We start from the raw sequence: 16,425 nt of genomic DNA on the forward strand, positions 1-16,425 counted from the left end.
GTGATTTTTATATCATATTGGACCACTTTTATTTATTTAAAAATCATTTGTTAAAATTAAATTTTAATATCTACTATTTAGGTATTTTATAACATATTTTATTTAGTTCAAAAAGTGCGTAGTTGTCATAAGTTCGGGACCAATGTAATTACTTACTCCCTTGTGGAACGAAAGAATTATTTAAAAAAAAACCATACGTCCTATGATTTACATTCCTTATCCCAGTTAATATTTTAGCTGTACACTCATAAAAATTTTAGTATGTACTATCTATATATCTTAATCTATACATGACTCATTACAGCAGTAAAATTTACATTACCTAATATGTATTAGAAAAATGATTTTTAATTGAATAATCATTTTACTTTTCGGATTTGCAATTATTTTTGTCAAACCGAAAAATTATATACAAACATTTAAAAAACTGATTGTCTCTTAATAAAATATCATTAAAATGACCATCCAATATATTATTATATATTATTTATTATGAATACAAAAAGGTAAATTAATAACTAAAATTTTTAAAAACGTTATCAAATTTTATAAATAATACAATTGTTATTTTTCAATAAGTATTTATCAGAATAATTAGAACAAATGTATGAATTGTACATATGTGTGTGGAAATGTTTAAGTCAGGCAAATGATATCATTACCAGTGTTGTGACTTCACTGTTATTACTGTATCAACGACTATTTTATTATTTTTTGAGTTATTTTTTTATTTTAAATCGTTTAATGTGTATCTCTTGTGCAAATGTTATTAAAATTAATATAGAAGATACGATTTTAAATTATATAGTTTTTTTTAAATTGTGTAAATAGTGTTCAGTTCAAGAAGTCTCAAGGAAACATTTATTTATTTATTTAAATACGACAAAGTACTTGGAGCTTAGACTTTTATCTAAAATGTGATACTGATTTATTTCTAAGAATTTCAATCGTACGTGACTTTTGTACCTTTTTCTTATTTTAGTTTTTAGTCATAAAATACATGCAAAAAAATTCTGGAAAAATATCTAGCTTAAAATGTGGAATAAATTCAAATGAAAAAAAAATCTCATACATGGAAATTTAGGGAATCAAATTTTCTGCAAGATAATGTTATATTTTTACAGATAGTCTTGAAATGTATACTTATTAGCTGAAAAACATTCTATTAAAATAAAATAAATCAAAAAAATTTACTTTTTGGGATATGACGAAGAATGTGATGGCTTAAAAATAGATTAAGTATTATTTGTCATATAAAAACCATAAAATCAAAAGAGCTTGACACTCTCCAAAGACTAAAGGTATCTTTTGTTTTCGCATTTCAAAAGAAGACTGCCAAGATTTCGTAATTTTACCCTATGCACAAAAAAATCGAAAAACGGAAAATCAAATCGTTGTAGTTTCACCATATCCCATCCATTTGTTTGATTCTGATAAATATAATATGGACTTTTAAAAATAAAATACTCTCCTCAAAGAAATTTAAAAAAATTTGGATCAATTTCAAAATTTTTATTGAAGAATAAGATTCAGTAAAAAACTTTAGAACTTTTTTAATTTAGATAAAAGGAAACTCTCTCTTTAAATTGATACAGGGGGTGAACTAGGACGTCGATGTTTTTTTTCATCTTCCTAGAAATTAGTTAAGCTTTTTCAGATCGATTTTTGAATAATTGCAATCTTTTACCAAATTCTGCTAGTCTCTTTCCCAACAAAATGAAACATTTTGATGAAAACTCATGGGCAACATACTCATCAATTTTGTACGATGATACCTATGGCATACGGGTTGATGAAGTTCGACTTTGGCGAAAGCGCATTGCCGCACTCGATATTTGTAATAAAGATGCGTTTCCGAATGTCTATCAAATGCTTCGCGATCTGACAGTTTTGACTGGGAAAACAGCGACCAATGAACACCCCTTTTCAACTTTACATCGTCTCAAAACATATCTTTGATCGAAAGTATCTGAAGATCGACTACCATTTTCATAAGCATACCTCGCTAAACATACATTGCGATGTAGAGATTGATGCGCGAGTTTTGGAAAAGTTTTTTTTTGTATCTGAAAAAAATATAGTAACAGTTCCTTGTCCCCTCTTGAATGATTCCTACGCACGGGCCTGTAAAAAACCAAAACCATCGTAGTATTATAATTTGAAATTTCCCCATTAGTTAAAGATCAAAAAAAATTAAAATTGATAAAAAAATTCGCAAAGTTCAATAGCTCAAAATTAACTGAATTGCGAGCTTTTAAAAAACTTGTTCATATTTAACTTTTCTTTATTTAATTCTTTCCGGGAGTGTATATATACCTTAAAATATACTCAAGCCTCTAAGATTAAACAATTTTATTTTCTTTGGTACTGTGTTTGACTTCGGAACATTTGGCTACGGAACCCTAATAAATGGTACACATTAATTTTATGAAAAAATTTAAGAGAATTATTTTTGTACAAAGGATAAAGTTGCGAAATCGTGATCAATTCGCTGTAAAACACAAAAAACTGTATTTTTGTTAATAAGAAATTTAGTCAGTTAATTATTACCTACAATTTTAACTTTATTTAGTGTTAAAAAATAAATAAAATTTTCACAATCAACTATAATAAAATATTATATTAGTCAACACTAAAATTGCATTACGCATGACTGCATACCTTAATTTTATCTACTACCTACGCATAACATTATGCAAAATTCTAAAATCTTGAATTTTATATATTATAAACTTTTATTATTGTCGATGTAATAATACAGGTAATCATAATGCATAATTAAGACAATTAATGTACCAAATTTTTTTCCCAATTTTAAAATTTTATAACCCCTTCGTTTTATAATCAATTTTAATTTCATTTTCAAATTTTTTCATGGTATCAGGATTCGATATCAGGATTGTTGTTAGAATCCCTCCAAAAAACGTTACTAGCCTCCTCCAATAATTTATCTACTTTTACTTCAAACGATTTAAAATTATCAAGTTCAAAATTTTTTTGCAAAACGTAAAATAATCATCTTTGACCAAAGTATTAAATCATTGATCGCTGTCAAAAGTAATACGGATATACATTTCCTCAAAATCAATTTCCTGCTTACATTCATTTAGTAATTACCTCACAAAATAAATTGATAATACAATAATTGATTATATTATAGTTTATTGAGTAGCAAAATTTTTATTAAGGTAGTACGAGCACCAAGGTAATTTTAGATTTAGGGTTGAAATTATTTGTACCTTATTTTCTGCAAGTTTGATGATGAATTTTGTTATTACATCATGAATGTAGACGAAAAATAAGAATAAAATTTTTCGATATCTGCCTTGGGTTTCGAAATATCGAAAGCTAAATGATTAAACAAAATTTTTAATTTCCGATATTTTGAAAATTACTCCAGATATCGAAAAATTTAATTCTTACTTTTCGTCTTGAGCCACATATTTTTTCGTTTCCAATCTTAATTAAGTAACATCCATGTAAATCTATTGTCATAGTTTTTTGAAGTAAAAAGGTAGAAAACTATATTTCAGAAATTAATTTCTTAAAAGATGAATTCATATAAAATTAATATTTCCTTTTTTTTTATTTGCAGTAAATTTTCATGAAGTTTTGGATCCTAAATTAACATTATCGGATTATCAAATCACAGAGGTAACAGTGGTTAAAAAGGGAAAAGCAGTTTCTGCATCAGATATGGCAACATTGCAACGAGAAGAAGAACGTCGGCGGCAACAAGCACGAAATGGTGGCGGAGTTTTTAATTTAATTTTCAAACGAGGCAAAAGTGTAAGTTTTATATCAATTCGTAGACCAGAAACGTAATAAGAGAAGGTAATCGGTTAAATATTTCATTTGGTTACAACTTCTATTCGAATATCGGCATATTTTTAAGAGAAATTACCATATCTTCTTCTAGACAGTCAATTCCTAAACTATAAATACAGTTATTCTAGCAAAAAATAAATAACTGTAGCCCATAAAATATTTTTAAAATTTTCTTAACTGGAAATAAGTAATCAAAGAAATTAGTACCTATTAAAAAAACGCTTTATTGTTATCTTTGTAGGGGATGGGTTCTGGATCAGTATCAAGTGATACTAGGTCAATATCACCAACACGTAGTGATTCATCACAATCTCGTTCAATTACACCACCAGCAATTCAACATACCACACCAAAAATTATCGAAAATAAACACGAAAATGAAAAGGAATTCAGTAAACCAAAACCACCATTACGAAAACGACGGCCAGCTCCAAAACCACCTACGACCACAACAACTGTTGTGAACAATAACGCTGAAAATATAGAAAAATCTGCTACAACACAAATTACAACAGTAAATGAATGTACAGAGAAAATAATCGAAGAAAATAATACGACGCCATTAACTATATGCCATTCAAGGAATAGCAGTGATAGTTCTGGATATCATGAGGCATCAATATTGAGTGATACATTCAATGTACAAACTTTACCACGAAAAAATAAAGCATTAACATCAAGTACAAGTAGTATTAATTATGGTGGGGGAACATTACCAACACATTTTGAAGAGAAAAATAAAAATAATATGACCACAATGGGAAATCATTCAAAATCAACGTCAAATTTAAGTTTAACGGGTAAGTTGTTATTTTTTAAATTCCAGTAGGAAGTTTATAACTATGCTTGGTATAATAAGTAGCAGCGAAAAATATTTTTTGTTTTTCGCTTGAAATTTTTGTTAAGAGAACCCAAACAAATTCCGTTATGCACATACCCGGGTTTAGAAATTTGTAGGCCCTAGGCAGTTGTTAAAATTAACTCCCTCCTCTCAATGGGGATTTAACTTGCATTAACAAATAATATTTTAATTAATTAAATGTGTAATTTTTTATTAAGTTGCACTATTTGATCTCATGATTACCAAATAACAATATGTTATACTTCAAATTACGAAAATAAATAATTTCTAATGTAGGATATTTCATCTTTTTTGTCAAATGGTCACCATATTGTATAAATGGACTAAGCATCAGACAGCCAGTTCATTGAATGTTTTATTAGACGCTACGCTACGGCTGAATATCATTTTAGGCAGTCAACTAAACGGCTAATTAAGCTAGTTGACTACAACACATATACGCCACACATTGCGGTTAATAGATGTAATTGAAAGAGCGGGAAAAATTAAACTAATTCAAAAATAGTTTTAATTGAATTAAGTGTCAGAAATTCAAAAAAAAATTCCTTTCCGAAAATAAAAACTCCTATACCTTCTCCGTAAATTTATGACTGAAGAGGGTATAAAAATAATTGATTATTTCAGTTATTATATATGTTTGTTAATTTCATTTGCAGGTCAAAAGAAAAAACGAGCTCCACCACCACCCCCGATAAAATCATCAGTTTCAGTAACAAATTTATCAACCCCTACTTCCTCTGTAGTTGTTAGCGCTAAGGCAGTAGAATCATCACCTGCTACTACCACAGCCATCACAAATATTACAGGTAAGGTAGATTTAAATTCTCCAGAATCATTTAAAAATTTTGTACCATTACCATATAAAATTCCTGATGAAAATCCTGTAATACAATCACCAAAATTATCATCATTAATTGGGAAAAATGAGGAAAAATATTCGAAACATAAACATGTTCCAAAGAAATCAATATTGAAAAAAAATTCTAACTTGTATATAGATTTTAATAAACCTAAGGATCTCGAAAAATTCGATCACGATATTTTAATTTCACAAAAAAATAATGAACCCAAACAGAAATTAAGTATTTTTGTTCCACCACCTCCCGATTTATTTATTTGTCGCGAGGAATCGAATGAATCATGGAATGAATTCTTAGCGCAAATAAGTAAGATTACTGATACCCGAATTGGAGAATTTGTATAAAACGTATGGCCAAAATCTTTGAACCTTCGTTGAACCGTCCCTACCATTCTATCCAATATGACATTTCATTAACCCAGTGTCTTAATGGCGACCAAACAGAACCGTTGTGGCAGGGTCATATTTTACCCATATACATTACGGTACTCTGAATCAATCTTATGTCAATAGTAGTTTTCTATAATAGGAAAATAGATAGTTATATACATAATTTATGAAAATTAAACATTTATTTATTATAAAATAAGCATATAAGCGACAAAAATTTTTAAAACTAAACTGTATGTATAAACGTTACGTGATAGACGTGAGACGTACAAAAGTCACTGTAGCCACAGCGATACTAAATAGAATAGCTAATATGCTCAAGGAGGACAACAACCGTAGCTATTGTGAGCGACAAATAACGCGCGTATTTTGTTTGAAAGTTATTAAGTTATTAGGGTTTTGAAAATCGTCGGGTATAAGATACCAAATTTTGTAAAAGTTTTTACCAAAAAAAAAAAATCAAAGATTTTGTCTCTTTCACGGAGAAATTTACGTTTTGAAATTTTTCTGATATTATTTTATATTTTGCATTACTCTTGAATAAATTTCATTGCTTTTCATTGCACATGGATTGAAATATCGGTATAGGTTTAGAACCATATGTGTATGTGCGTAAAATACGGTATTAAATTACCCACACCGCAAAATTATGTAAAAATCATTAAATAATTAATTAAAAAATACAAAAAAGTTATTTAAATTATTTTGTTTTTTTTTTAATTATAGTTTCATTTTTAATTACTCGTATATTTTATCATAAAAAACAAAAAGAAACAAGTGAAAACAAACAATCGAGTTAATTATTGAAATACCATGTATAGACTGTGTTGATGAAGCAATCGTTTGTTTTTTGACGTCACGTAAATAAAAAAAGATATTCACTTTTAAATAGCTAAACACACACACTGATATTCCCATATTAATGAATACAATAAAATTTGCACCTAATAAGCGCCCTCGTGGGTAAACAGTGATGTTTACAAAAAAATGTTTCAAACCAAAGTTGTTTATTTTTTTATAAGGGACATTTTTTACATTTAAACTTTTGTTCTATCTCTAACGATTTACAAGATGGTCAAGACCCAATTGTTGGTCATTTACGAACTCGACCTCACTTTTTACGTCCTGAGTACGCTATAAAAATTTCATTTTGTTATCTCTTTTCGTTTTTGAGTTATCGTGTTGACAGACAGACGGACAGACAACCGGAAATGGACTAATTAGGTGGTTTTTTCATAGCATCAATATTTTTAGGAGTTACAAACTTTGGACTAAACTTAATATACTATGTATATTTCATATATACATGGTATAAAAATAATTCTCATTCCATATACCTAAACATTTCATAAAAGTTATATTTACAAAATTTTTGAAATATTTAATGAAAATAATAAGTCATGTCACGGCCTTCATTTACAACACATAAATATATTAAAAAAATTTTGTATGAAACAATCACACGTGACTTCTATATACACGTTTTAAAAATTCTGCCTAGGTATTAATACAGTCGCAAAGACCTTTTCAATCGATGGATCAAGTTTTTGACATGTATTTTGTCCTCCTGGATACTAATTTTTTGATAGGAGGTTCGTTCGAAATTCATTTCGGTCGTTGTAAACGAAAAACTCACGAAATACTGATCAATCGTTTTTTTTTTTGGAAAATAAAATATATTTTGTCAATTTCTGACCAATTTTAAACAAAAACAAAATACTATTGCAATTTTGCGGGAAAAGTTCAGTAAAGTACCAGGCCAATATGCATTATATAACAAACTAACCAGTGGAATTTACAAAATTTAAAAAACCCCAGTCAAATGCAGTTTTTTCCTTGTAACTCTTTCGAAACTGAACTGATTTTCTTGAAACATAGCTAAGAACACTCTCGATTAAATTACCTTTCAAAGAAAAAAAATTCAAAATCGTTTTATTCGTTTGGGAGCCAATTGATGCCACAGACAGACAAACAGACATAACGGTTGAATTTATAACACCCTCTTTTTGCTTCGGGGATTAAAAAGATCTTCATTGTGAAAAAACTACGCCTGACTCTTTGGATCTATAAACAAGTAATAATTGAATAAATCTACAGCTTTCATCGTGAAATCTCAACGTTAAACGAAAAAGGTACCATAGTTTCTGTTTAAAAATTGGTCATTAATTACAAAAATGGTTTTTGTAACACAAAGCATTTATAGCTTAGATACCTACCCTTAGTATAAAAAAATAATATTACAAATTCCGTTTATTATGAGAGTTTGACGAATTTGTCAATTAATTTGTAAATTTTTAATCTCTAAAAATTTAAATATTTGATAGTGTTATTTTTTGCATAGCCTTTGTCTATTATTACAAGTTAAAATACGCCACTGATATAGAAGTAAAATACTTTTTCTTATCAGTAGAATATATCAACAATTATATCTAATCGCTGTATGTATTTAATTACTGTTTGTTGTTAATAATAAATTCGAAGTAAATATATTGCAAATTACCTAACTATTACGAAACCGAAATCGAAAACCAGCAAAAAAATTCAATATCCTAACAGAACGTCTCTTTGCGTTCACATGTGTAAAAAATTATACGCAGTTTTAATTTAAAAAGTTTAAGAATAAATTTGTACAACTTACCACCTGAATTTGTTCTCTAAGTTACATATTTTAATTATTTAAATTTCCCACAACGCTGTCTATTAGAAAAAATTTCAATCTTCCTTGTATCACTTAATCGAGAAAATTTCAAAATTTAAAGCAATTAGTAACGAAACCTTTTATCGTACCTACATGATATCGAATTGATAAATTACTTAGATCTTTTCGACATGAATACGACGTGAATTATTGTATATCCTGTATATCTTGTCTTTACAATTTTTGAAATATCGTGTTCACTAGTTCCCTCTAAGGAATAAGCATTTTTCTTTGATCAGATCAAAATATTTAAATTTTCTTCAGATAAAAAAAAGTTTTAAATATCATTTTTGAGAATATTTTTCCTTATTTATCGAAAATAACAATTTGATTGCATGCACTGTAAATTAATTTTTGAATTTTTTTTATTTTGCTCAAAACATTTCCATTACCTACGTTTTTGAAAAACTTAACTTTGTATTTGATCTGCACTAAAAAATTTTGATGTATTTCCGTCTAGTATTCGAGTATTCAATTGTTTTAGGTGTATAAAAAATTCTCTGAAATAATTAAACCTTCGAAGTATTATTCTTTTTCCGTATTTGTGAGTTTTTCCTATTTCTAAAATTTCATTGCTTGTTATTTTTTTATATGCATGCGCATTTCGATAATTTTAAGCTTCATAATTTTTCCCTAAACAGCACATTATTTGAAATTTTTTGCATGCTAGATAAACCTGTCCCCATTCCAAGGCGAATTAGTATTGATAGTCAGGACGAAGTTCCATCAATACCAAAACCGAAGCCGCGTAAAATTTTCAAAATCGATGATGATAATAAAAGTATCACCGATGAAATTCAAAATGATAATCATTTCAAAAAAATTCCAAATTCAACCGAGGAAAAAATTACTCAATCAAAGCATAGTGATACCCAAAGATTCACCGAAGAAAATCAAACGCAAAGTGATATCCATATCGAAGAAATTCAAAAATCTTCCACTTTAATGGAAGAAGAAAATTTAGCTCCATTAAACCATCATGATGGTTATAAAAATATCAACGAAGAAAAACAAACTGAAAATAGTAAGATGGAAGAAAATAAAAAATCTTCCATTTCAATGGAGGAAAATTTGACTCCATCAAATGTACATGATGTTCATAAAATAAGCGAAGAAATTCAAAGTAAAAACATGAAGGAAGCTAAATATTGTTGTCTAAATATATTAGATGAGAATTTAGCTCCACCAAAAAATGCTCTGAATAGTGTCATCGAAGAAAACCAAACTGAAAGTAATAACGTCTGCCAAGTTCAAAACTCTGTCAGATCAGTAGAGGAAAATTTAATTCCATTGAATTATCGAGATACTCATAAAACCAATAATGAAATTAATCATGATATTACCCAAGTTATTCAAAAATCACCTCACCCATTTGAGGAAAATTTGTCTCCATCGTTTCATGATGATGATGAAGACGATTCCTTTGATCCAAATAACATTGAGGAATTTGTAAATAAACAATTAAAGAAAATGGAAAATTCGAAATTATTAAAAAATACTGATAGTCTTCCTACAATCGATAATTGTATAGAAAAAACAGATAAATTTTCTTCATTATCATTACGAAGTATGGACAGTGAACCAAATAGTATTAAAAAATGGAATAATTATGAGAATTTGGATGGTTTATCACTTGCATCCGAGGATACTAACTCAATTGCATGGGTAATCGGGGGAAATTTTAGTGATACAGGCATGTGTTTTCTATTAATTTTTTTCTTATTTTTTGCTTTTTGTGATTGTTTTTTTTTTTTTTTTTTTGTTATTTTCCTTTTTTTTTACTAACCTTTCGGCTGGTTGGGTGAGGTAGTTACATTGCTATTATTGTAAGAATTCACACAATTTTCTTTCTTTTTTCCAAAGTTTCTTCTAGCACTGTAGTACAAAAAATTAAACACTATAATTAGAACCAGCCATTGCAGAGTTACATTGCTAATTTTCGTAATGTTCAAGGAAACAAGGTGCAAATTTCATGATGAGATATTTCCAGAGTTTGAAGACCATATAAGTAACTTTAATCTGCGTAATTTTTTTATGAGTGTGCAAAGCATAAGATATGTAACTGGGAATGGAGGGAAAAAACTTTAATTACTCGATCAACCATACTAAAATGTTTGTTTGATCGAGTACGGTACCGTAATGTTAGTGACGGAAAAACTGGCAAAAAATTAACCAAATCATTAAATTATTATATTAGTAATCGAGACACTCTCAAAATTAAAAACGATAATTATCTAAGCCTTTATTGTTAACGATGCATTGAGTTGAATAGCGTCAAAGGTTTTTGATCTTGAGTTTTTATAAGGAATTCATAATTTGTGTATGACCAAGTGATTTAGAAACAACCTGTAAATCATTGGTGTCTATAAAATGTTAAAAAAGAAATGTTTTCAGACATATTACTTAAGTCAACGTTAGTGATCTATGTTGGTAAAGATACAACCTTATACGAAACATTTACCCCCAATGGATGGATAGAACTAAGTTTGCAATACTTATTATATTCTAGTGTTTTGTGTACCACAAATTTTCTGGGCAGAAATACTTTCAATTTTAATTGTTTTTCACTACTTTTATAACTAGTAAAACACGATTGATACAAATGTAAAAAACTGTAGTACAATACATATTTTCAGCTAAGTTTGGTTCGTACACGTACTGACGAGTGATTTCGCCTGCCAGCGTAATTTGAATATATACTTAAAGTGTGTGTAATAACTCCTAACAATTCATTTTATTAAAAAAAACTTTCCGCTCCGCCGTACCAAAATTTTAAATACAAAAATTAATAAATTTGTTGCACGCATACATCGATTACAGCTGGTAACGATAACTTTTCATTATGGAAGTTGCATGTTGTTTCCTACACTAACTAAAATTATGCATTTAGTTTAATATTAAAAAATTTATTTTGTAGAATCAATATCTTCGCAACAATTATCACCTGCACCCTGTTTAAGCCCAACTTCAATGTCTTCATCGGTAACTTCAACTTTGGATAAAAAACCAAAAGAAATGTCAAAAGTATTAAATGAAACGACTACAAAAATCGAACGTAAAGAACCAACTGCTGTGATTGCAATCCATCCAGTGGAATTACCACCCCAATTCACTGAACCATTATCAATAAACACATCATCAGAACCAGAAGAAACAAATTCTGTAGAAATAAAATCGGATGAATTTAATTCAGATGATGCGGAATGGCAATATCAATTACCCTCGCCTCCAACGGCATTTCGTGATACAAGTCCAACAAATTTCACAGAAGTCACTAATTACGATACAATCACTTTAAATGGATTACCATCGCCAAAATTATTAGATGAGAAATCTACAACTGATTCATCCAGTTGTTCCCAGGAACAGCGTAGTGAAACCACTACAATCGTAACAGAAAGTGAGAAAATATTACCAGAATATGCAGAAATTGCGACACCGCCACAAGAATTTTCTGATATCAAACATTTTTCAGTGGAAACACTGGAACAACGAAAATCACAAGTTTTGGATAAACAATTAGCTAGTCTTAAATTAGAACCACCTGTGAATAATCCTAAGGAAAAACTTCGTAACGAATTAGAAGAAGTCTTACACAATGTTCCAAAAATTCCAAAACAATCAAAAGTGAAACAGCAAGAGATAACTACACAAACTGATATTAGTACTTTACCAAATTTTAAATTAACGACTTATGATCAACCAAAACGTGTTATCAATATTTTTGAAGACGATAGTGTAAGAAGTAATGTTGACACAAAAATGGCAGAAAAGAAATCACCTATTGTAGATGTAGTAGATTCAGCACCAATTATTAAACGATCTTCAGGAATCTCGGAACGGGATATGAACATAATGAATTCATTACAAAATAATAATGATTTTAAGAAACCAATTGTAGTTGATATTAAAAAGAAATCAATTGAAAAACCATCAAAATCAATTGAAAATTTGTATGAGAGGAGTAGTAATGGTATACAAAGAGCGGATTCATTTTCTATTTCTGAGTCAAATAATGGCATAGCTGAATCATTAAATCCCGTAAAACGTTCAAAATCACACGTTTCTTTAAATAAATATAAACTTTTTAATGGTGGGAGTAATACAATAGACTTAAATGGTGTGACGTCATCTTCGCCACCACGAAAAACATCCAGTCAATGGGATATTTCTGATTTACAAAGTTTACAGGTAAGTTCTCTTTTTCTATAAATCAGTAATGCTTCAAAATACATGCTGAATCCATATATTACAAAAAAATTTCTTGCTGCGGCAACAATTGCACGACAGCCAGTCGGCTACCACAGTCAAAGTAAACCAATTTTAATGAATGTCAATAGCTTACTACTAGGATTGGTCCCCACGTTTTTAAGCTATGTTGATACCCAGTCGAAGTTTTAGCCCATTGCGATACCTTGTGTATCCATTAGCTTGTCATTAAATATTTGCAGTTTTGCTCTGACATATTCCCAGAGTCTTGATTTTCAATGTGACATAATCGGAATATCTTTAAGAGTCTTAATTCGATACCCACGGCTGAGTAATACCAAAGCAGTCGATGTTCCTTTTTTCTCATTGCATTCCCTATAGAGTAGTTGCTGATTTGCTCAGTTTAACCCGTAGGATCGTTTACACTAAGTTCCTATCATTTCGATTCTGCACCTACTTTTACTTGCTCATCAATGTAATTTGCTCGATAGTATCATTTGATAATTTTATCGCTAATAGAAGTGAGTCTCTCATTTCCAAGTGATTCTTAACCGTCTCTAAAGTTGCAAGTTCAAAATCTATTACTGGGAATATATTGTAGAAAAACCAAGCCATCGCACATATTATCAGAATGACAATCTTATTTGTACTATGATGTTTTATAAATTTTTATTTCAGGTAATGAGAACAATTTTACCAAAAATTCAAAATTCACAACCAAATAGTCCTGAAGAAGAAAAGCCAGTCGAAATAATAAAAGAAACTCCCAAAAAAGTGAATGTACCTGAAGTTATTCGAAAACCATATCAATACAGTCCACCAGCAGTGAATTTAGGCACATGGTCTGAACGTCCCAAAAGCCAAGTATCCTTGAAGTCTGATAACGATTACAAAATTGGTGGCATCAATATATCAACATTTGAAAAACGACCGAGTGAAAACGATCAAGCAAGCTTAGAATCCAAAACATCAACAGCACGATTTATAAATCATACAACTGCCGTTGGATTTAAACGCCCTGAACCAATTTCAAAAACCTTACCCCGGCCACATTCAATTGCTTTCGACACATATCAAGACTTATCACGAGTGCCAATTGTACGAGCTGTTGAGCTAAAGAAAACATTTCGCGATAATTTAGAAAATAAAAGTACTGACATTCGTTCGCAAACATTAAATCGACCAAGTTTTCATCGAAGTACAGAATCAGTTAATCAAGAACTTAAATTATACCCTACAGAAGATGAAGTATCGAAAAGTCGTGATAATTTTGAAAATAATATTGAATTAAGATCGCAAACGTTAGGTAGAAATGTAAAACCTGTTTATCGACATTCTGAACCGAATAGTTTAGAAAATAAAGGAGATACTAATCGAACCGAAATCTCAAATAATGTGTTAAGAAACATTAATAAGTTTAGTGTTAACGAACCATCCAACACTTTTAATTTTAGTCGAAGCAGTAATAGCTTTTTATTAAATCGGAATAGTAATTTAATGCCAGTTGTTAAGGGTTTTCGAAGTTTAACGCCAACAGTTACAACAAATGGTGCTGATTTAAATAATAAACAAAAACCACAAACTCAACCAGAAAAATACACAACGAATTGTATTCCTGTCAATATGTCTCGATCGGATTCAGAACCAAAATTTACAGTAACAGTAAATGGTGTCAATCAAAATTTTAAAAATCCAATTCCACCACCTCCTATGCCAAAAGTAACAGCTGTAACAAAAAAAGTTACCAAAATTACTCCACAAGAAGATCCGCGTGATCAATTACTAAATGCAATTAAAAATTTTGGGAAGGATTCCTTAAAACCAGTCAGATATTAATAAAAACGGTTTTGGGATGCCATTTTCTGGTTCTATTCGGTAAAGATATTCGAATCACAATTACTTGAAATGTTTTACTTTTCCAATTCTCAAACAATTTTGCCTTTTCAATTTTATATCCTCGGAACGAGAAAAAAATGGCAGTTTATTTTGAAAATCAATTAAGCCAATGAATGTAAAGACTATTTTAAATGGTGTTTCGAACACCTAAAAGCTCAATTTTGATTTTAGTCATTTGTAATTTAATATTGTAAAAAGAAAAAACAACTTATTTAAATTATTTTTGTAAATATTGTATTTTTAAAAATGGTATTATTACAACGCCTGAAGGTTAATTCGCATGAGATAATTTATTATTCTTTAAATATTTCAATTCGGAATAAGTTGTCAATAATCGATTCCCATGATCAAAAATTTAATCTGAAAAAATCTTTAGAAATGGGTGTATTAAATATGTTTTGGTTTTGGGTATATTAATCTAGAAATTTTTAGCTGAGTAAAAGAGCGATGGCTTGTACTCATCTTGAAAGCGCCCTTTTTCGATCTCGGTATTTCTTTCATGCAAAGTGAGGATTCTATTACTCGAACAAACCGCTGTTTTAATGGATTGAAAATTTCAATATACATTTCAAATATTTTTTATAAATCAATTTTAATTTTACGCCCAAAGACTGGATCGAGACAATGTGTTCATAGCGGAAATTTTCAATCAAGAAGAATTTATGCATGCGAACATACCTTTAGGTACAAATAATTGAGGTTTTTATATTTAATTCAAATTTAGATGTTCAGATTCCTAAATGACTGCATGCGTTAAAATATATAAAGCTCAAAAATTTTAGCTTGAAGTCTGTATATCAAAATAATTTTAATAGCCTCGATATTTATTTCAAGTCACTGATAAAAATGAAAATAATTTTGAATATGCTGGGAGACAAAAAGAATTAGAAACTTCATAATTTAATCTTCTCAGTGTATTACTTTTTAAATTATTATACTTCGTTTATAAAGTCTGGTCTTAGACACTACTTAAATATATACGTATTATAAAGAAAGGGAAATTGTTATATATAATATATGTATAACCCTTAAATAAAATATTAGGGATTATGAAATAATATCCTTATATTAAATATTATAAACCGGGACCAAAGGTTTTTAGCATGTAGAAAAGAATTTTATATCCCCCACAAAAAAATGATAATAAAAATAATGGCGAATATTTAATGTTTTTTTGATAGATAATCATGTTTATCGTTTGAATTATGTAAACAAATTTATAATTATTGTATTTAAAGAAAAAAAATAGATGCATCATACTTTTTAAAATTTTTTTTTTTTTAATAGACCTTTTCATTTCAATTACGATTCATTATTGTTTCGGCAGACAGTAATAAGTTGGACAAAGATACAATATATTTATTATTCATTTTATCATATTAGTTTCTAAACAAACTGTCCGGAACGAAAGGTAATCACTTTCGATGAAAAGGTCTATATAAAAAACCTTAATATATTAGTCCAATAAAATGAATATTTAAACAACCATCAAAACGAAAAGCTGCATTTTTAAATATAAATTCGTTTTGGCATAAATTTTAAGTATACATAGTTATAAAATATTGAATTCTATTAAGGGGGTAGAAAAACATTAAAAACTACCCCCAAAATCACTTTTTTGAAAAAATCTCGAAAGCATACGAAGATATGTAAAAAAGTATTGAATAAAAAATGGAGATATCA

At 28.9% G+C, this 16,425-nt stretch overlaps 1 protein-coding gene across 6 annotated transcripts in view; it reads left to right on the forward strand.

Moving 5' to 3' along the window:
* LOC123293967 overlaps positions 1–15,958 on the forward strand; it is a 226,858-nt gene extending 210,900 nt beyond the window's left edge. For 3 of the 6 annotated variants that reach the window (XM_044874980.1, XM_044874981.1, XM_044874982.1), the window contains 6 exons: positions 3,596–3,789; positions 4,070–4,628; positions 5,347–5,496; positions 9,308–10,330; positions 11,555–12,828; positions 13,525–15,958. In XM_044874980.1, coding sequence (XP_044730915.1) covers positions 3,596–3,789; positions 4,070–4,628; positions 5,347–5,496; positions 9,308–10,330; positions 11,555–12,828; positions 13,525–14,682 — 4,358 coding nt within the window. In that variant the 3' untranslated portion in view covers positions 14,683–15,958. Of the gene's footprint in view, positions 1–801; positions 950–3,595; positions 3,790–4,069; positions 4,629–5,346; positions 5,497–9,307; positions 10,331–11,554; positions 12,829–13,524 lie in introns of those variants that run through there. The other 3 variants (XM_044874984.1, XM_044874983.1, XM_044874985.1) reach the window with 3 other exon arrangements.
* The last annotated feature ends 467 nt before the right edge of the window (positions 15,959–16,425 follow it).

The sequence above is a fragment of the Chrysoperla carnea genome, chromosome 2, assembly GCF_905475395.1.
Source record: "Chrysoperla carnea chromosome 2, inChrCarn1.1, whole genome shotgun sequence".
Taxonomy (NCBI): Eukaryota; Metazoa; Arthropoda; class Insecta; order Neuroptera; family Chrysopidae; genus Chrysoperla; species Chrysoperla carnea.